Genomic DNA, 23,141 nt, shown 5'->3' on the forward strand with positions numbered 1-23,141 from the left:
ACAGGTTTATCCCTCTGTGTCTTTTTTAATGTCATCCAAAACTACCTTCACCATTACCCAGACTCTCCTTTTCTCCAACCATTGATGACAATACTTCCACAAAACCTTGTCATACACCAGGATTTCTCTCCCTGAATTCTTCACCACCTCTTTCTTCCATTGGACCCAGTGCAGGAACGTCCCTTGAGTGGATCTTGGTAACGTCCTTCTCTTCACAATATCTTTCCTTCTGCTCAAGCAACAATTTTCCCTTTTTGTGGACTTTGGCTGCTCTATATCTCAATCAAATCCCATTAAAATGAATTTGGGGCTATTGTAAATTATATTGAGTCCTTTTAAATAATTTATGCCAGCAGATTTTTGTTATTGTGGCCAAACTAAGTCATTAAAATGGGAGAGATTGTTGTATTCAAAAAATATTTGACTTTTGCTTTTCTTTTCCCACAGCAAAGCAAATCCAGATCTTTCTAGGTAGAGCATTTGTTTAAAATGAGTTGGCTTATGTGTTTTGTTTTGTGGCAGGATTTTTCAGCCTCACCAGCACTTGGATGAAGATGAGCTGCAAAACTCCAGTCAGAACGACGAAAAACCTGGGCCGTCAAGACCTGGAGGACGAAAGCGCCAGCCCAGCATGTCAGAGACGATGCCTCTCTACACACTCTGCAAAGAGGACTTGGAAAGCATGGACAAAGAGGTGAGCAAAAACTGACCCCCAGATGCTGACTGTAGTCACTGAGTGCCTGGAGTAGAATTTAAACTAATAATCTTGCGCACAAGGACTCTTTCTAAGCTAAAGCTGACACTGACACTGGTAGATATGTGTGTGATCTATTTTTAAAATGTACTTGGAATCAATATCAATTTGTGGCTTAAAAAAAAATGGAATTGACTTTGTAACCATGGTATAAAATTTAGGATCATTTTCAAGAGGTGATAAATTATTGCCCGAACTATTTAGGAACTGACGCAAAACATCAATAACTGGAAATAGAATTATGTCATGGATTGTTATCTGGTCAAGAGATGGAGAACAATGCACTGAAGGAGCATTGCAGTGTTTTTACCAAATCATGGATGAATTTCTAGGCAGAGAAATTTGTGTGTGTGTGTGTGTGTGTGTGTGTGTGTGTGTTTGACAGTGAAGAATTATATTTAGATGCTTCGCAGGAAGCCTTGGATGCAAAGTTCACATCATAATTATGCGTCCAGTTGTTAGGCTAGTCATCTCTCGCTGTCTCAATTGATGATGGATGTAATTAATCTTAGCAAGGAGCAACCAAAATATACATGCAAAGCTGCTGTACTGAAAATCGTGAGGAATCAAACAATTATATCATGATCTCATCTTGTCCAACTGTAATGGGAGGGTGAACAAATTGCTAGATTTGGAAAATGGTAATTAAATTTCAACCATTGTATTTCTGAGTTTGAATGGTCTAAGTCTGTTGTCATGCTTTGTGTGTGAAGCCTACATTTCAAACTTACTTTGATTTGCTGTCAATGGAAGAATTTCTGCTTCCATTGTTCAACTTTCTGCAGCAAAACTTGAGCAATGCTTTGTTGCCCCAGATGTGAACATAATTCTATATTCGCAGGAAATAAAAATAAAGAAAGTGCAGATGCTGGAAACCTGAAATAAAACAAACTGCTGGAAAAACTCCACAGCAGGTGGTCTCTGTGGGAAGAGAAACTGTCAGCCGTTCAAGATAGGCATGTACACCCGAGACCTCGACTGTTTCTCTTTCTGCGGATGTTGCCTTACCCACTGAACATTTCCCCGGTATTTTCTGCATCTGCTTCCAACCTTTGGTTCATAAATCATTTTGAGTTCTGTATGACACACAGAACCATGTCAGACTGGGAAGGAAGGCCCGTTGGAAACGATGATCAAGTAACTTTATTTGCTATCCACGTACAATTTCTTTCCACACTCCAGTTTACCGTCCTCTTCAGCCACCCCTTCACTGTGCTTGCAATGTTATCAGCTCCACTTTGAACGTTGGAGGCTTGTGAAGGGTAAGTATTCACTTCTGAGTAATCTGAGCTTATGATTGTAATGAATCATACTACCAAAGTTGTGCCATGGAAAGAATTTGGCGCAATACCCCCAACACACACAAGATGTTCTCATTCATTTGTTGGGTTAGGCATTTCATTAACCATATAGTTTTTAAATGGTGCTAGAAACTAAGCTCAGGGTCAGAGTTTGTACAGAATTTGCTCACAAAGGGAAGGAATTAGATTCAATGGAAAGGCTACAGAATTTGTTGGTACAAGATACTACTTTTTGTGACACAGGTTTTCATCCTTTGTTGCTTAACCAATGGAAACCAGTGTCCTGCACCTTCAGCAAATATTGTGCTTGTTTCATTGAATGTACTTCCTTCTTCAATGGTACAGATTTTGTACAAACCTTGAAAATCCATCGCAATGTCTGCTTACATTGCAGCTGTTAATGAAATGGACGTCAGTGCCTTTTCCATTTCTAGACTTGGGTTCTTCAGCTTATTGGCTCAGACATGTCCCTTCTTGGTCGGGACCCTTAATGTTCTTCGCTCTCTCTTCAGAGTTCTCCATTTGCCAACTTCTGCAGTTGGTTAACCCTCCTCTTCCTATGACCCACTAGAAATGCCCCCTGACTTTCCTAGTCTCCCTCTCCGTACAAAACCTCCCCATATTGCTCCAGCTATTTTCTCATCTTCTCAGACCATTTCCCCTCATCTCTTTCCTTGTTATTGCTGGTCTCCATCTCCATAAAAGGTGTCATCTATGTTCAGGCTGCTGGACTAAGTTTTTACAGGCTCCTGATCATTCGCATAACATGGGTTTGTCACAGGTTTTCTGATCTCTTTGATGCATTAACACTGAGCTCAGCAATAGGCTTGTTCATCAGTGCCCAATGTAAGCTGTTTCCTCTATGGCACTTAATTACATAAGGTGATCTGTTTTGCATTGGATATATGTATCTCAGTATTCAAGCTATTAAACATTTGTGTCTTGATCCCTTTGTCATCAATTAGATTATTGGCATTTTGTTTCATGCGGGGACAGCCTCTGTTTCAAAGAGTTATGAAGGTTCCTGTTTATCTGGGAGTATTATGAAATTTTATGGTGGCAGCAGTATAAGAGACCCTTTGAATGATTCCTTTCAAAGGCCATCCAACTATGGGAAAAATAAAACCAAACTCTGACCTGTTGCTTAATTCTAATGTTGACTTAGACATGGTTGACATATGTGATGATTAAAGCAGCATCCGTGGGGAAAGTTCTCTTGTTCTTGTGTGATGGAAAGGAGCACACATTTTTAATGATCTCAAAATGCATAGGCCTGCTGCTGTTCATCATCTTCACTCTAACTTGCCCACGTTATTAATTTCATGCTTACACCATTTAGGAGTTGACAACACCCGGATGGAGGATCTATGTGTAATCCCGTTAATCCTTCTCCCCTGCTTTCTCCCTCACATCAGTGACTGCCATTTGCTAGCTGTAAAGCTGCAGTGATTTGATAAAATGGAACAAATCCATGTTTGTTTATTCGGCAGCTAGGTGTTAACTATTGACAGACCTGGCTGTTGACTCAATTGGAATTGCCAGTGTTTTGGGTAATTTCAAATGCAGATGCCAGCCAGTTGTGGAGTCCAATCATTCCCTGGCATTACTCTAGGGAAATCAATCTCACCAACCCTCTACATTAACTATGCTGAGAATGGATTCTGAATCCCTGCTCATTTAAAAGGTAAGTGCAAATGGAAATAAGGAGGGAAAGATTATTTATTTTAACTTTTGTCAATGATTTTGTTGTGCTTTAAACTAATTTAATGTTCTGATCATTATGGATTGCTTGCACCCCTTAATAGTTTTTAAATATCTTTGAGTATCAGAGAAGTTTAAAATTTTTAATCAACACTAAAACTAGGGAGCTGATTGTTGACTTTAGGAAGGGAAAGCCAGTGGTTTACAATCCAGTGATCATTGGGTGATCAGAGATGGAGAGGGTTAGCAAATTTAAGTATTTAGGAGTCACTATCTTGAAAGATATTTCCTGGACCCAACACACTAATGGCATTGTGAAGAAACCACATCAGTGCCTCTACTTCCTCAGGAGTTTGCAGAGGCTTGGTATGACACCAGAAACCCTGGCAATTTTCTACAGATGTGTGGTGGAATGTGTGCTGACCAGCTGCATCATGGTCTGGTATGGAGACACCAATGCCCCTGAGTGTAAAGCCCTCCAAAAGATAGTGGGCACAGCCTTGGACATTATAGACAAAACCCTCCCCACTATCGAGAAAATCTACAGGGAATGCTGCCATCAGAGAGCAGCAGCAATCACCAAGGATCCACACCACCCAGCATATGCTCTGTTCTCGCTGCGGCCATCAAAAAGAGGTATAGGTGCCACAACTTGCACCACTGGGTTCAGAAACAGCTGCTACTCCTCCACCATCAGACTGCTCAACAACTAACTCAATAAGGGGCTAATTTAAGGACTCTTGTGCACTTTATTGATTTTTTTTTAACTTCTCCATATTGCACAGTCTTGTTTGTTTACATTCATTATCTGTTTACAGTTCTTTATTTGTTTACATATGTACACTGTATACAGTCTTTTTGCATTACCAATAAGTGGTAACTCTGCCTCGCTTGCAGGAAAAAAAAGCCCTAAGGGTTGTATGTGATGCCATGTATGTATTCTGACAATAAATTTGAAATCTAAATCTAAAATAACCTCCCAGTTTACACAGGAGATGCATCTCAATCTCAAGGCTCGCTTCCCTTTAGTATGTTTGGGGGAGGGGGAGCACTGCCTGCAGTCTCGTGGTTTCTTGTGGCCCTCTCTGCTCCATAAGAGACCTCTTGGATATGGATCTTCATCTTGGCCAGCACGCTACATCTGTTGTCAGTATAGCAGGGATTCACGTTGCTGGACCATATGTAGAGTGGATTAAACTCGTCAGCCTTGTACTCACTTCCATAATCTCATCATATAGGAAGGATATAAAGTTGGAAAGGATACAAAACAGTTTTTACGCAGTTTATGCCAAAATTTGGAAAGTTGCATTATCATGAAGACTTAAAATCTATGCCTATTTTCCTTGGAGCATAGAAGATTTAAAGGGAATCTTATTGAAGATTATAATATCATGAGGGATGTAGTTAAGGTGAATAGTGACAGTCTGTTTCCCAGCATAGATTAATCTTAGATTTTTCAAATGAGGGTGTGGTATTTAAAAAGGAAGTGAGGAGGCAGTTCCTCACTCAGAATGCAGTCGGTATTTGGAATGAGCTGCCAGACAACATGGTGAAGGCAGTTATGTTCGCTTCCTTTAAGAAACATTTGGATAACTACATGGATAGAAGGGTTTGGAGGGTTATATGAGGCCAAGTGGGACTAACGCAGGAGGTAACATTGTTCAGCACACACAAGTTGGGCCCATGAGCCTATTTCCATGCTGTAAGATTTGACTCAAAGTGCTGTGTATCAAATGAAGTACTTTTGAAACATGGTCACTGTTATAAAGGTCAAATTATTATAATTCTTAAAAGGAGTATGCTTCAATCCTGTGGGATTCTTTGGATGTCTATCTTCTTTTTAAAATATTAGCAATTGTACAATGTGCAACATAATTAAAATAACAGGAAAAAAGTTCCAAATATGAACACAATTCAAAAATCCAGAGCATAACATTAAAAAAAAACTAAAGGATAAAAATGAAAAGAAAAGATGAAATTATAAATTCTATTCAAGAATGTTATAAAATTTATTTTTCAAAAAAAAAATTTTCAATTCTCTTTCCTTCTCCTATAATAGTTTTATCAATGTTTACATTATTCACATTTGAACAAAACAATTATCATATTATCAAAATCAAAAGATGGGGGAACGAAACCTTATAGATCAAAACCCTGACCACTAGCAAGGTTAAAAAAAAGATACATGGGAATCAAGTGACACCAACCTAGAACCAGACAGCACAGCACCCTAATACTTCAGGTTTATGATAATACTTCATAAATGGGTCCCATGCCTTTTGGAAGTTAATATTTGAATCTTTAATAGCATATCTATTTTTTTCTAGACTTAAATAAGACATGATATCACTTATCTATTGTGTATGTAAGTGGAGTATCGTCTTTCCATTTAATCAAAATTTCCCATCTGGCTATCAATGAAGTAAAGGATAAAATTTGGTTTTGAGCTGGAGTCAGTTAAACATAATTTTCTTGAAATAATCCGAAGAAAGCAATTAAAGGCCAAGGTTCTAATTTGACCTTGAGAATCACTGATAAAGTTTGAAAGATGTCTTTCCAAAATGCCTTTTTTAAATGGCTACAGAAACACAAACTTAGTGTGCAACTCTAAAAATATTCTAACTGATTAGACATCTGCAGGTTTGTGTCTTCAAAGGGTGATTCCTCTGTTGGGAAGTATATTTGTTTTCTGTGTGTTTATGCAATTGTTGCTGAATATATGTCGGAAAAATACTGGAAGCTTTGGATTGCAGATATTTTCATATCTATGTCACTCCTACCCAAACATTTCAAAGTGATTTTGTTTTTATTTTGGTAAATCATGCTTAATTCATACCATTGTATTGTAATGAGGATAGGCAAATAAGGTATTGCACTATTGTTTGTGTATTCGTTTGTCTAAATTCTTGTTTTCAAGATGAGATGATTCTTCTTTACCATAGTCGAGACATAAATGCATTTGTAGATTTTCCATTTCTAAAGAATTGTTAATCAGGAATATCCATAACTTTAAAAGATCATTTGATGAACAGTTTCAAATTATAATCCAAGAGTTCCCATTCATTCTTGAAAAGTACAGTACATATTTACAGCTCTTCTAATCTGTAAATTAATTGATTGAAATTGTCTGGTCATCCGCACTCTCTTTGATGTTCCTGCTTGTGAGATGGAACTAGGTATTGATAATTTGTGATCACGATCTCACAAATCTTTCATTTGTGTACATCTTTAGTTTTCATCCAATATTGGGAAAGCACAACAATATCCGTTCTTTTTAATAAATCATGAACCTTTAAATATTTCCCTTACTAAGCAATGGAGCTGATGACATGCCATCAGGTTAAATATGTGCATGTGAATGATACCTGCTGTTTATTGTTCTCTGCTGACTTGTACTTTGCAGCTTGTTTTGATCGGGGACAAGATTTTCCATGTTTGGTGCAAAAGGCTATCAGGCTGCATATTTTTCTTAACATTACACGAGTTTTAATGAGCTTTTCTTTTGTTCTAGTTTGATTGGTGTGTACTTTTATTTAAGTCAGGTTTATAAACTCACTCACAGCAGTGTGGTTGCTACCCTTCATGGACAGAAAAAAACAAAACTACTGATGCTGGAATCTTGAGCAAGCAAAAAAAAGTTGGAGGGACTCAGTCAAGACAAAGGGCCTTGACCTGAGACATTGACTGACTATTTCTATCCATGAATCTGCTAACCAGCTTTTCTTTGTTGTTTCGTGGATAGAGAAACTATCCAATCATCTCCAATTCGGCTGGCCACAGTGTTATTACTGTCTGAAGCCAGATACCAAACAGAGCTTCCACAAACAGCCACGTGATAATGATAGATGATACTGTTTAGTAATGTTAATTAAAGAATAACTGTTGCTTTGAATGCGTGGAACCATGTTCCTGACCTCCTTTGAATAGCAGTATGAAATGTTTATATTCACCTGAGGGCCTACTTGAACCTTAGTTTAATGTCTCATCCTAATGATGATACATCTGTCATTGCAACACCATTGGATAGTCAGCCTGGCCTAAGTACCTGGGTGAAATTGAACCCGTGACCTATTGACTGAGAGGTGAGAAATGTACCTACCCAAGCCATGGCTATCATTAAACATTTGATTTCTGGAGTTGTCTCCTTTCCTAATCCAAGGAAGAGTTATAAAATGGGTCATTTGCGCATAGATTGAGATGTACCCTCATGAAAGAAGCTGAGGATCAGATAATGAGGAAGGGAATACAGGAGAGAGCTCAGAAAGTATTAGTCCTTATTTGGATGGCGAGTGGAGCCTTCGGGCAATCTAATCTCTGATTGTCAAATTAACTACTCCCTGAAGCAGAGAGGTTGACCATCATGGGGGGGATAAAAAGCTTTTGTTCAAGATCTGAAGAAAGCAGTGACCTATGATGCATGAAGATGCATACATGATTGTGTTTCTATATGTTCCTTCTGCCATTCTGAGCCTTCGGTAGGATCCTTTTAAATTATAACCTAAGTTTTTTCAATATTCTAGGAGGGATAGATAGAGTGGACAGTCAGAATATTTTTTCTCAAGGTAAAAATGTCAGATACTGGAGGAGATCCATTTAAAGTGAGGGGGCAAAATTTAAAGATGATGTGTAGGGTAAGTTTTTTTTTACATGAAGAGTGGTGTAAAGGTTAAAACCTTGAGTTTTTACTTGTTAGTTAATTTTGTGTCTATCCCTTCAAGGAAAATTGTTTGTAGTGTTACCATAGTTGCTATGACATCATATGTCATAATATCCGAGCCGACCGAGAGTTTGTATCTCATTCTCTGAAGAATCATGACGGAGTTGTAAGATCGAGATACTTTTCTTTAAATTCATCCTATTTCATCTTAATTCATCTTATTTTGTTTATTTCTTTTATATCTGTTTAAAGTTGAATATCATTATCATTATACAGTATGCTTTGTTACTCATCATTATGAAAATATCAATGCAAAATTATGTTTATTCGTTATCAACAAATTAAAGCTACTTACAGCTACAACTATGAAGTTTGAGTTATTGAATTAATAAGACAGAAATTCAGAATATCGTTGCTTAAGTTTCTTTGAAGATGACACATTTTGAAATTTGGAAATACTCGAACTTGGAAATTGTCGTCTGTAAGTGCTATCTGCTTAGAATGAGCTCCCAGGGCCATTTATAATAGGCTTATTGATATACAGGGAATGGAGGGATGTGAACCATGTAGAGACTGAGATTTATTTCAAAGACCTGCTCCTGTGCTGCACTGTTCTCTGTCTCAAGCTCGAATGATCTGAAACAGAATCTTGCTAAATCACCTGCAATTTCAGTGTATATTTCTTGACTAAAGTGAAAGAGCTGCAATTACATATAAGAGATGCTTCCACAAAGGGAAACATCAGTTTTCTACTGGAGTGTCTGAATCAGAAACAGAAGCCACAACTTGCTTTTATTTTTTCTTGCTTTGATGGTCTAGCTGCGATTCTTTTGCTATTAATGGTATACAAGTATCACCTGCTTTTCGAAAGTTTGCTTTACACCACTTCACTTTTACATTGGTACCTACTTTCGCTAACCCCCAAAAAAAATCTGAAGAGGATTTTCTCTCTTATGGAAAAAAGTCAAAAAGCGAAAATAGTATTCAACGTTTGTTTTGCTGCGAGCCATTATAGAGATAGCGCACACTCTGAGCAGCAAGAGTGGCGTCGCCAAGCTCATTCCTCAGGAACTCCACTCAGCATCAAGCCGCCATCGTTTTAAACTGTGTCTGTGATCATCTGTGCTTTATCTCGACTATTAGCAAGGTATGTCCTAAGGTATCAGAAAAGCCTAAGAGAGTTCGTAAGGGTGTTACACTTAGCGTAAAACTGAACGCAATTAAGCGTTTTGATCGGGATGAACGAAATAAATACATTGTGCATGCGCTGAACTTGCCTATGTCCACCATTCATACTATTTACACGCAGAGAAAGAATCTTGGAAGCTGCTGAAGTTGCTATTAGTTCTGCTAGTAGCAAAGTGGTCTCTTTTAGTCGGCATCCAGTAATGGATAAAATGGAAAGTCTATTGCTGTGAGTGCATTAATGGGTGTACAAAGTATGGTATTGCATTTATTACCTTTTATAATTGCTTGAGGTGTCGCTGTTTTGACTCATTAAAAATGAATGGTCCGTTCCAAAGTAGCATTGAGTTTTTCACTGTTTATTTGAACTCTTAAAACAGTAAATTATATTTAAAACAATAAATAGTCAATAAAATATTAATATGTTAATACTTTCAAAAGTACACATTCGAAGAAGTTATCTGGACAGTCTACATTGCCCTGGTTCTGCACATTCAAAACTAACCTTGTTTATATTAAACATGCAGAAAAAGAGTTGGCTTACAGGCTGTTACTATAGGGACACTTGGAGAATTTGTAAGCAATATTCTTGCTTCTGGATTTCTTGCAAATATGTGTTTGCAAGTCATTTTGTCAATTTTCATCCTTACAATACTGGCCCCTAATTATTATATCTAAAAAATTATAATTCCCACTACAAAGAAAATCAAACACAGTAATGCATTGGGCAAATAGTCAAAAGAAAGTGAAAGTCAATCATTAAAGCTTTCTGCTTTGTGTAAAAGACAGACTTTATTAATTAGTCTGTTCGTAAAGCCATTTTTAGTTTCCAAGGTATTCGCTTTCTTGAGGGCACAAGTTAAGCTTTCTTTCTCTTTTTCCTCTTCTTCTGTGGTTGGTTAGAGAAAAGATAGGATTCAAGCAAAATTGATTCTACAGATAATATAATAAAGGTTTTCAGCGTTTAAATAAAATTTAAATAAAAAATTGGTTGTGTGCATTGCAGTCATGTTTTCAATTGAAATTGTGTTGCATGAAAGGTTTCAGCATTTTTTTTTTAACTGTAGAGGGTGCTCTCAGCACTATTGTTTTAACTTGCGATCATTTCAGCTTGCGTGGTGAGTAGGCCAGGGTCTACCTGTATTGCCTTTTTCTGTAATTCTAGATCCAATTTTACAAATTCCAGTTCAGTCTCATTTTCTGACAATTTATCTTGAAGTCCTCTTTATAGATTCTTTCTCTGCATTTATTAACTCAGTCTCCAAAAATGTAAAATTTGTTTCTTTCTGCATCTTCAAGCTACAGACTTCATTGTTTTACATAGTTATTAAACAATGACTTGTTTTCTTTCAAAAAGTTAATCTCCTCTTTCAACTCTTTGATATGGCTAAATCCCTTCAATAACTGCATTCATTTATTTAGTAGTTATTCTTTTATTCCACTTGGTTTTGCTCTCTGATCTCTTTTGGTTACTTTCAAAACTGAAGGATCATCAGATTCAATTTTGTTTCCAAGTACAAATTTGAAATCATTTTTGTCACTTTTTGTCTGGAAAAGTCCCTTTTCAACATTTTGTACTCTGAAGGCATTTTGGTGAAATGGTCCTTTACATCATCAGTGCAATTTTCTGTGTTTGCTCATTTTAAAACATGCTGCAAAATTACTTGATTGATCATCTTTGCTGATGTATCTGGAGGTTTTTCATTGTTATCAAAGTTTGTCTTGAACACTTGTTTCAATGGTTCATTAAGTTTTACAACAGATATCATATTGGCACTTGTTAACTGCTTCTAAGCAATATCATTCTTGCTTTTTAATGGTCTATTGATTGTCCATCCAAGCATAGTTCTAATAGCATAAGGTCATCTCTCACATTTGGTCTTCTTCCATTGGTTCAAGAGCCTTTGGTGCATTTAAACCAATTAGCATCTCTATCTCAGAGCTATCTTCCAGAAAATAAACCTTCCTCAAATTATAACCACTGATCCATCTCATTTTGATGTGGGATGTTTCCTTTACACACATAGACTTCTGGGCAAATATGTCTGGAAGATCACAAAAATCATTGTTGTGTATTCTAGCCCTGAAACCATGTTAGGTTCAATGATTTTTTTGTCCTGTTGTTTTCAATAGAATCTTTGCTTTTTTTCCTTGAAGATTAAAATTATTCATAAGTCCCCCAATGCAAAATGAAGCAGTGCTACCTGGGTCAAGAAATGCATATGTACGTATCGTTGGATTCCCATCCTTGGCCTTATATTTTGCCTATAGGCACAATTGAGAGTTTGCAGTTATCTGCACTGACCCCAGTAAAACCACTTGTCAATACTGAAGCACTGTTTTCACCCGCTTCTTCCATCAATGATTGATCCTTTTTAGTTTTCTTCTTTTCCTTGAAGATGAGTAGCATTTTAGGGTGCTTTTGATTACATATATCGCAACTGAGTCGCTTTTTGTAGATTTTGCTGATGTGTCCTTTACACAGACAGCCAAACATACTCCATTTTCCTTCAAAAAAGTGATTTTCTCATCATGTGTCTTCTTTTCCATTTGTGCACACTTTTCCAAGTTGTGCTTATTATTACAGAACTAACATTTCTTCTCAACAGACGAACTTTCATTTTTCTTAATTTCTTTATCCACCACTGTCAGAGAGGTGGGAAATGCACTTGTCTTCAATTGAGGTTAAGGATATGATTTGGACCTTTCAACTTCTTTACTCACTATTTGAGTATCTTTAATTTCATACACTGGATCTGTGACAACATCTTTCAGTGAACTCCTCCAAATCCTTAAAAGTGCCTGTCAGATGGTATCTTCTTTGGTATTCAACAACTTGTCCATAACTCTCTCATCTGGTTGGGTAATTTATCTACAATGTTTGCCATATTCTGAGGTACATCAAGCTCTCAAAGTTGGCCAATCTCTGTCATGACGATGCAACGTCCTCTTAGAAAGAGGGCATAAGCTTATAAACCATTTGTGTCCTCTGGTCTTATTAATGACCACGAAAGAGCCTTCTATATATAAGCTCAAGAAATCCTATACTTGTTGCCAAACCACTTAGCCTATTTGAATCTTGCTTCTGGATTCATTTGTTGGCAACTCTTTGCAAGTTCTTGTGCTGGTCACTTCATGTACTGCTGCAAAAATATAAACAATCCTCCTGGCTTAATTTCAATAGTGCATTCAAAACTTTTTATAAATGAATGGAATTCAAGGGGATCACCATTTTAAAAAAAAATGGAATCTCTCTCTCTTGGGCAAAGAGAGGGTCTGTAACTGAATTAATGATGCAGCTCTCTCATCTTGTCATGTCTGGGCATGTTATTTTTGTCCATCTGGATTTCTAATACTTGCCGGGAGTGCCTGATGTAACTCTGTAAGAGATGGCATTTGACTCCCATCTTTGTCCAATGTTAGGGACTGATCCCTGATTCTTTGGATCAACCTGGTTAATTCAGGATCTTGCACATCTCGCATCCACGGCACTAGCTTAGCCCAGTACCTTAACCTGCCTGGTCTGGGACCAAGCCTGTCTTATGGCTGTAGCACTGACTCAGTACTGAGTCTTAATCTGCTTAGTCCTTGACCAAGCACTTCTTGTGGTGCTATCACTAGCTCTGCCCTGTGCCTCGACCCGTCTCTTTTTCAGGACCAAGGCCATATTGTGGCTCTAGCACTGGCTCAGCTTTGGTAATTAATAGTTTCTTTTTTTTTGAAGTCCTTCATCAAAACTTGATGCTTTCAATAATTTACTTCAAACACCAAATATCACTGAGCCTTCTTGTGCCTGTAACCTCATTAGCAGCACTTTTTTTTGTCCAGTTCCAGTTGTTTCTTTTGCTTTTTTAGCTCAATTTCCTCCATTCTTAACACATCATCATGTAGTTCCTTTTCTTTCCGTCATTGCACCCATGTCATTCTTATCCGCTCATCTTCTAAGTCCAATTTCAACTGAAGCATTGTTTTTCCACTTTAAGAGCTGCTGCATTTTCTTGAATTTTTTAACACATTGATTCAGAACTTGAAACTCTGGAGCCTGCTCTAGAGCTCCTCCTGCTGGTAGTATGTGAAGCACTATTACTAGTTGCCCATTCAGAGCCAGCTCTTCAGCGCTTGACGTCCTGCTTTGCGGAAACTGCCAAAATGTTTGGCCTGGAAGTCAGCCTGAAGAAAACTGAGGTCCTCCATCAGCCAGCTCCCCACCATGACTACCAGCCCCCCCACATCTCCATCGGGCACACAAAACTCAAAACGGTCAACCAGTTTACCTATCTCGGCTGCACCATTTCATCAGATGCAAGGATCGACAATGAGATAGACAACAGACTCGCCAAGGCAAATAGCGCCTTTGGAAGACTACACAAAAGAGTCTGGAAAAACAACCAACTAAAAAACCTCACAAAGATAAGCGTATACAGAGCCGTTGTCATACCCACACTCCTGTTCGGCTCCGAATCATGGGTCCTCTACCGGCACCACCTACGGCTCCTAGAACGCTTCCACCAGCGTTGTCTCCGCTCCATCCTCAACATCCATTGGAGCGCTCACACCCCTAACGTCGAGGTACTCGAGATGGCAGAGGTCGACAGCATCGAGTCCACGCTGCTGAAGATCCAGCTGCGCTGGATGGGTCACGTCTCCAGAATGGAGGACCATCGCCTTCCCAAGATCGTATTATATGGCGAGCTCTCCACTGGCCACCGTGACAGAGGTGCACCAAAGAAAAGGTACAAGGACTGCCTAAAGAAATCTCTTGGTGCCTGCCACATTGACCACCGCCAGTGGGCTGATAACGCCTCAAACCGTGCATCTTGGCGCCTCACAGTTTGGCGGGCAGCAGCCTCCTTTGAAGAAGACCGCAGAGCCCACCTCACTGACAAAAGGCAAAGGAGGAAAAACCCAACACCCAACCCCAACCAACCAATTTTCCCTTGCAACCGCTGCAATCGTGTCTGCCTGTCCCGCATCGGACTGGTCAGCCACAAACGAGCCTGCAGCTGACGTGGACTTTTTACCCCCTCCATAAATCTTCGTCCGCGAAGCCAAGCCAAAGAAAAAGAATTACTAGGCCCTATTAGGTTCTGTGTGTCATATAATGCTTTAATCTCTAACTATGTCCCCATTTTGGATTGTTCATCCTCCACACCACCATATTGTGGTATAGCTTCAGCCACTATTGAGAATTCGATCTCAAATTCTTTTAATGATTTTTGCAGTGACTTTATAGGATGTGTATCCCTAACAACTGTATTCTCTTTCTTATCTATATCCTCCCTCAGTCTTGCTTGAAGAGCCACTTTGTTTCCTTTGTATCTAATTGCCGCCTTTGCAATTCATCTATGTTCAGTTTTCTACATCTTCTCGACACGTAGCTTTTTTCTTCCTTGTGCCGTTCGTTGCACTCAGTCATCAAACATGCACAACAATCTCTCCAAAATCAAAACAGACTTTATAGGACAAGCGGATCCAATGAAGCAAACTGTGACCTAATCCGTAATAAACACACAGAAGGCTTATCACTTCTTCAGTGATCTTGGTTTTTGATGTTTGTGTCTCCTCATCGATCTGCTCTAACAGAGCCCAATGGATCCAGTCTTTCAAATCCAATTTCCAATTTTCTGTCTTCAATTTCATCTTCTATTGACCAACAAGTCAATAGACCAAATTTATTTGACTAAAAATAGTCAATTTTATTGACTCATGAGTCAATAATCCAATTTTCTTTGACTTTAATATTGTGAATATTTCCCTTTATAATCGCTTGAGCAACATGAAGCGATCGTTGTTTTGACTCATTAAAAATAAATAGTCCATTCCAAAGTAACATTGAGTCTTTCACTGTTTATTTGAACTCTTAAAACGGTAAACTATACTTAAAATATATTAACTATAATTAATAAATGAACAATAAAATGTTAATGCATTAATCCTTTTAAAAGTACACATTCAAAGAAATTATCTTGTCAGTCAACATTATCCTGGTTCTATACAACATAAAAACAAATTCAAAACTAATCTTGTTTATATTAAATTTGCAGAAAAAGATTTTGGCTTACAGGCTTGGAGAATTCGTATGTGCTTGCAAATCATTTTAATCCTTCTGTATGGTATTCATTAAGTTATCTTATACTTAAAGGAGAATCTCAAAATATTTTCCCAAATAAATTGATGGTAATTGCTTCTTCGCTTTATGCCATTTTGGCTTATGAAAGGTTTTATCGGAACACTCTATTTTCGGATAGTAGGGGAAACCCGAACTGGTATGTTTGTAAGCCAGCATGAAGGGCTGATCGTAACAATTTGTTGAAGGTTGGAATCAACTTGCAAACTTAGATTGCACTGTGAATCACAGAAGTATTGAAATGAACTGCTTTCTTTATTGTCCCTCTTCCAAGCTACAGTTCATGTAGTCTCACCACCCTTTAGTGCACTGTGTCCATGTGCACCATCAAGCACCCCTCACCCACTCAATTCTCTGGCTACTCATCGAGGTACGAGGGGCATATTAAGTGGCCAGTTAATCTGCCAACCTATATGTCTTTGGAATGGAGGAGGGAACTGGAGGAAACCAATGCAATCAGAAGGCGAACCTGCAAACTCCACACAGCCAGCATAGGCAGTTAGGATTGAACCTGGCTGTCAGAGCTGCCAGGCACCAGCCATGCCACTTCAGTTATTTAACTATTCAGTTCGTTCTTTAACTAAATATTGAATTAAATTGGTATATTGTCATATGCAACAAAATGCACTAAAAAGTTTTCTGTGTTATCCAAGCGAGTCAATTTGTAGAGCAGGTGGCGGGGGTCAGGAGGAGGAGGTAATAGGTGGATAAGAGAGGAAGGGTAGGTATCTCATTTAGAAAATCTTGTATCTGAGAGATGGCTTTGTTGATGTATTTTCCTATGCAGAAACCCTTATTGCGATAAGTAGTACCTGGAGCTAAAACTACACTGTGTGAGAATGACTTAGGCAAAAGTATACTCAGCACAATGTACTGGCACAGTGTAAATTAAATAGCTTCATTGCATTATAGGCTTTGATTCACACAAGCAGTTATTGTATTTAAATGGCATGGAAGGATTTTAACTTTGATCTCCAGATTGTTGTCCTGGATTTTTAACCACTGTGCCACCTAGTATAAATACAAGTTCTTGTTTCAGTAGATAGTTTTGGCATTGAAAGCTCTTTAAACTCTCACAGAGATTACTTCACCAGAAGCTAGCTGCAGTCCTTGTGATAGTACATATAAATCAAGACCTATAATACAGTGAAATTATTTCATCCATGAATACCTTGCCCCAAGCACACTTCTGCCAGAATCACCTTCCCCAGGTGTAAACAACAAGGTAGTGTAGTTTCAAAGCCAGGTAGAAGTTCTCCAAATGAGCAATTCAGCAAAGAAAAATGAATCAACTAAACAATCTCCTGGGTGCAACAAGATTCCACAGGATCGGGAGGGTTATTAATGGGCAGTGAATAGAACATATTTTATTCAAGATGTTTTAAATTTGGAAAAGAGGTGAAATTTAAACCAGGGCTTGTAACTATTTTTATGCAGCTAGTGTGGAAGATTAATTGAATCCATCAAACATTGTTGTCTACAGTTAATGAGCCGCTTCTGGTACAAATGCAGTGAAGGAGAAACTGAACTTGACTTTGTACTTCATTTCAGATTTTGAGCTGCTTACTATGGGAATACTTTTTTTAAAAAACTTTATTTAAAATTTTATGACATGAATAAAATAAAAATTACATTTAAAGAAATAATAAAAAGTAAGATAATAAAAATTAGAATACTACATCATTAAACTACACAAATTAACCCCCCCCAATAATTATAACACAACATTAATCGTCTAATTTAAAATTAGTCCAACCCTCCCCCCAAAATAAAGAGTGAAGAATTAATTAACAATGTTGTAAATAAAATAGAAAAAAACCCCACTTACAAAAAAAGGATAAAACTTAACAACAAAAAAAATTACTAACAACAAAAAAATCAATACTAAAATAATACTCTTAAACATATATTTAAATCAAACATAATACATGTATTTAACAAATGAAATCCACTTTAAAACTAAGTTCAAATATTAAAATCATATATCAACCACATATCTGTTATACAAAAATCATAATTAATAATACATAAATACAGAATTTCCATTAATACCGTTTCCTTTATAATTCATCGAGAGAACTAAAACATCCCTTAGAAAAACAATCAGATAAACTTTTTATTCCCTTCCCCTCCCCTTATATAAAAAAAGGAAAAAGTTCAAACTCTTATAAAATTCTCCATATTCTTCATTTATAACATCTTCCAAATTCTCTATTGAAATTAACTTAATTTTATTAAACTCTTCTCCCTCAATGTATTTGTACTTAGTTTTCTTCTATTTCTTCTTATCACCTTTCCCCTTATTGTCCTCTTCATCTAATTCAACATCCTCAATTATTGACTTATTATCTTCTGTGACATAATCCTCTTAAAAAAGAGAAACCCCCCCCCACAAAAAAACAGAGAGAAAAACAAGGTGAGAAAAAAAACCTCCTAATTCCCTCTCAATTACAATCAGAAAACAAAGAGTTAAAAAAAAATTATTTATTATAAAAAAAAATAAAAAAAACCTTCACTTCTTAACCCAAAAATTAAAAAGAAAAAAAACAGGTCGGAGGTCACGACTACCTCCTCCTGTTTAAACCGCCCAAAGCGGTAACTCCCCCAAAATATTGGGTGTGAGATAACTCACAGGTAGCTGATGACTTCTGGAAACTAGTGCCCACCCAGTTCCCTCTCCCAACTCCCATTTCATTAAACTATCATCATGATTTAAACTATTTAAACTCTTCTCAAAAAAAATGATAAAAGATTAATTTTTTTAAATCAACGTTACCACTTTGGTCACCATTGCTTCCATTTCTTTCAAAAATCTGGATCCCACCTTACATCTCTACTCTCTTTGGAGACCTTGAAGGACTATATCGTTCCTGAAACTGCATGATTGGTAGAGACTGAGCAAAGTCCATAACCTCTTTAGGATTGTCAAAGAACAATTTCCATCCTGAAAAATCTTCAGTACCGCAGGATACCTGAATGTTGCCTTATGTCTTTTTTTCCACAACCGTTCTTTCACAGAATTAAATTCGCATCGTTGAAACATAATTTCTTGACTCAAATCTTGATAGAAGAAAACAGGATTATTCTGAACCATCAAAGGAGATCTATTTTGCTGGGCATTTCTAATAGCCGTACGTAAAATTGTCTCTCTGTCACAATAGTTTAAACAACGGATCAAAACAGATCTTGGATTCTGTCCTGAAAAAGATTTTCTTCTTAAAACTCTATGAGCATGTTCCAGTATTAAACCTTCAGGGAATTTATCCTGTCCTAACACTCGTGGAATCCATTATCCATTCAGTAAAAAAATTTCTTGGATCTGGTCCTTCTAAGCCTTCTGGCAAACCAACAATTTTCACGTTGTTTCGTCTAGATTGATTCTCCAAATAATCAACCTTTTTTGCTAAATTTTTATTTTGGATCTGCAATGTTTCAATTATTCTACTTTCATCTTGCAGTTGATCCTGTACATCGACTAAACCTTGATCACACATTTCAAATCTTTCAATGGTTTCAAGCTTAAAAGCTCCATTAATGGCTTCCGCCATCACATTAATCTTGGAAATAAATTAGCTAAGTGACTCAATACAGAATATATCTTATCTTCAAGATCCTTAACAAACATTTCAACAGAAGTAGATTCAGGCATAATGGGGTCTTGCTGTTCCTTAGAGACTACGGGATCTTCTGTCCCTTCCCTTAATTTAGTATCGTTTCTAGCAGTTTGACTTCATATAGAAATCCCTCTCAAAGTCCCCCCAGCAATGCCAGGAGACTGAAGATCAGAGTTATCTTCAAGCCAAATCTCTTTAAGCATCTTCACTGAATCGATGTCTGGAAAAACCGTTGTAATTGAAGATGCATTGTGCAGCACCACCACTGAAGCAGTCGAATGACAGCTCTTTAACTCTCCAGCTGGTGGTGCCCCAGCTGATTCAACTGTCAAAGTCTCAGTAACAGCCCTCACAGTGGCCGTTGTGTGAAATACTGGCACCCGGCCAGCTCTTTGTTCTGAAAGCTGCTGAATGCGACCTTCAGAGAGCCTTACCGGTTTAAAAAGGAGTTTCAATGCCGAATTCTGTACATCTTCTTCTGGATCTATTCTACGTTGAATCCTGGCTTCTTGTAAACAAGTAGGCTCAGATAATTTCGGAAAATGTAGTTTTTTAACAGTCTGTTGATGTTTTCTTTTACCTTTTTTTTTGCATATAAACCATTAGGTATTAATCCAGCACCTCTTATTATTTATAAACTTTTAAAAGAACTTTAACAGGCACTTAAAGACAAAACAATAAATCAGAGTCAGGAGAGGTCTGGAAGGCACATCTGTTCCCTTCGCCATCTTGCCACGCCCCCCCACTATGGGAATACTTGATACTGATGGGAGTTGGCTTGCTTTTTTGGGAGGCAAGCACTTTGCAGATTTCATTACAACAAGGAAGGATATTTTGGCCATTTAAGTCAATGCTGGCTCACAGAGCAATCCCTCTCACTCTTAATTTTCCAGTAACCAATTCACCCCGCTTTCCCAGCAAATCCTCGCAGATTCTCCCAACTGGTCACTCTATACTACCCCACCAACCAGCATGCCTTTGAGACAAAAATAGGAAATAGTGGAAATGCTCAATGGACCAGGGAAAGAGAAACAGTTAGTGTTTGAAGTCTGAGTCTTCAGCAGATTGTGGGAGGGATCAAAGGCACCCAAGGGAGAACCCACATGGTCATGGAGAATGTGCCAACACTACACTGCAGCAGAGGTCAGAATCAAATCCACATCACTGAGGCTGTGAGTCTGCTGCATCTCCACTATAGCCATTTATGAAGATTGCTGTATACATAAGACCACAAGACATAGGGGCAGAAATAGGCTCTTCAGCCCATTGAATCTGCCCCTCCATTTAATCATAAGATTATCCATTTTTCCACACAGCCCCACTTCCTGGACTTCTCCCTGTAACCTTTGATGTCCTGGCAATTCAAGAACCTATCAACCTATCCTTGTTAAATACACCCAATGACTTGGCCTTCACAACCACCTGCAACAAATTGCACAGATTTAATACCCTCCGGCTAAAGAGATTCCACTACATCTGTTCCAAGTAGACGTCCTTCAATTGTGAAAATGTGCCCTCTTGTCCTAGACTCTCCCATCATGAGAAACAATTTTTCTACATTTCAATATTTCAATATTCGAAATGTTTCAATGTGATGCCCCTCCCCCCATATTCTCCAAAATTCCAAGGAGTCCTGGCCAAGAGCTGTCAAAGGCTCGTCATATGATAACCCTTTATTCCCAGAATCATCCTTGCGAATCTCCTCTGAACCCTCTCCAACATTAGCACACCTTTCTTCAATGAGGAGCCCAGAACTGTTCACAGTACTCCAAGTGAGGCCTCACCAGTGCCTTATAAAGCCTCAACATCACATCCCTGGTCTTTCAGTATATTCTATTCCTTTTGTTCTTCAGTCAATAGCTTCAGCTTTTGATCAGTTGCATGAAGGCAATTGAAGAAGTATGTAAATAGGAAAGGAATAGACTGTAAATGAAACAAATGTTGAAAAATGGGGTCAGCAGAGATGGCATGGAAGAAGAGAAGCCGAAGGTGCTGAATGACCATCTTACCTGGAAACAGCTATAGACTCAACCACCACATTTCCTTCTGAGGGGATATTATTAACAAGAAAATGCTGTCCTGTATGTTTCCTTCCCTGCATTATGTGGCTCTAGGTTAGTCATAGTGGGAATGCTGTGCAAAGTTCACTCCTTTGTTTGGGCAATAATATTGAATTGTTTATTGGAGTGTGCACTGAGATACAGTGAAGAATTATATTTTGCATGCCATCTAGGCAAGTCAACCTATACATCAGGTTGTGAGAAAGTCAAATGTGCAGATTATGAAATCCCATTCTCATATTCTCTGCTAAATCTTTTTCTGCCTCCCTAGTTTAGAGGATAATACTCCCTCGTTGATGTAAAATCACAATTTTATAGGCTATCTAGACCTCTCCTGATCCAAATATCACAGCAATAATGTAGGGCAAAAGGATTTAAGGAGTGATAATTACAGTGGGCTGAAACCAGTTTAAAGAGGCAATTCGTGAAGAGCATCTTCTGACGAGAGAGAGTTAGAGGGTAAGATTACAGAGCATAAGGTTTTGGAATGCATATTTGTGTTGGGATTGGGTTTCATCCATATATTTCATCCTGTGCATTTTCAACAATTTAGCAATATATTTTTTAAGCATCTAAATTGAATCTTATTCTTCTCGTGAATCAAGAGTCCGGAACTGACGATGATGAAAATCAGAATCAGGATTTATTGTCATGAACAAGTCATGAAATTCGGTGTTTGCTGCAGAATCATTGAGCAAACGTTCATATTATAACCATCTTACAATACTACTATAAAAATAAAATAGTAATTACAATAATAGTGTATGAAAAGTTAGGCAGTGTCTTTAGTTCATTGATTATTCAGGAATCTGATGGCAGCGGGGAAGAAGCTGTCTTTGTGCCGCTGAGTGCTTGTTTTTTAGGCTCCTGCACCTTTTGCCCAATGGTAGCAGAGTCAAGAGGGAATGGCCTGGGTGGTAGGGGTCTTTTTTAAGACACCGCCTCGTAGATGTCCTCAATGGAGTGAAGTCTGATGTTGTGATGTCGCAGGCCGAGTTAACAACCCTCTGGAGTTTATTCTTGTCCTGAGAGTTGGCGCCTCCATACCCGGCAGTGATGCAACCAGCCAAAATGCTCTCCACGGTACATCTGTAGAAGTTTACAAGAATCTTTGGTGACATACCAAACTGCCTCAGACACCTCACAAATTATAGCTGCTGGTGAACATTCTCTGTGATTGCATCAATGTGGAGGCTCCAGGACAGATCCTCTGAGATGTTGATACCCAGGAATTTGAAATTCTTGACCCTCTTCACTACTGAGCCCTCGATGAGGACTGGGTCATGTTCCCCTGACTTTCTCTTGAAGTCCACAATCATCTTCTTGGTTTTGCTAACATTGAGCGCAAGGTTGTTGTCCTTACACCATTTAATGAGTTGATTTATCTCCCTCCTGTTCACTTTCTCATTGTGATTCTGCCGATAACTATGGTGTCATCAGCAAACTCGTAGATAGCATTGGAATTGTGGCTGGCCACACAGTTATGAATGTATAATGAGTAGAGGAGTGGGCTAAGCACACATGCTTGGGGTGCGCCTGTGTTGATGATCATTGTGGAGGAGATGTTGTTTTCAATTCGTACTGACTGTGGTCTTCTGATGAGAAAGTCAAGGATCCAGTTGCTCAGGAGGATTCAGAGGCCTAGAATTTGTAGCTTCTTGACCAGCACTGAGGGAATAATGGTACTGGGTGCAAGCATACATAAACCAACAAGGAGCATCGATTTAAGGTGCAAGGGGAAA

The 23,141-nt window shown here is 38.2% G+C and overlaps 1 protein-coding gene across 9 annotated transcripts in view; it reads left to right on the forward strand.

Moving 5' to 3' along the window:
• Positions 1-23,141, forward strand: part of ctdp1 (CTD (carboxy-terminal domain, RNA polymerase II, polypeptide A) phosphatase, subunit 1) — a 343,304-nt gene that overhangs the window by 138,887 nt on the left and 181,276 nt on the right. For 8 of the 9 annotated variants that reach the window (XM_069920830.1, XM_069920826.1, XM_069920828.1 and 5 more), the window contains exon 11: positions 523-694. In XM_069920830.1, coding sequence (XP_069776931.1) covers positions 523-694 — 172 coding nt within the window. Of the gene's footprint in view, positions 1-522; positions 695-1,595; positions 2,921-23,141 lie in introns of those variants that run through there. The other variant, XM_069920827.1, reaches the window with a different exon arrangement.

The sequence above is a fragment of the Narcine bancroftii genome, chromosome 2 (assembly GCF_036971445.1).
Source record: "Narcine bancroftii isolate sNarBan1 chromosome 2, sNarBan1.hap1, whole genome shotgun sequence".
Lineage (NCBI taxonomy): Eukaryota > Metazoa > Chordata > Chondrichthyes > Torpediniformes > Narcinidae > Narcine > Narcine bancroftii.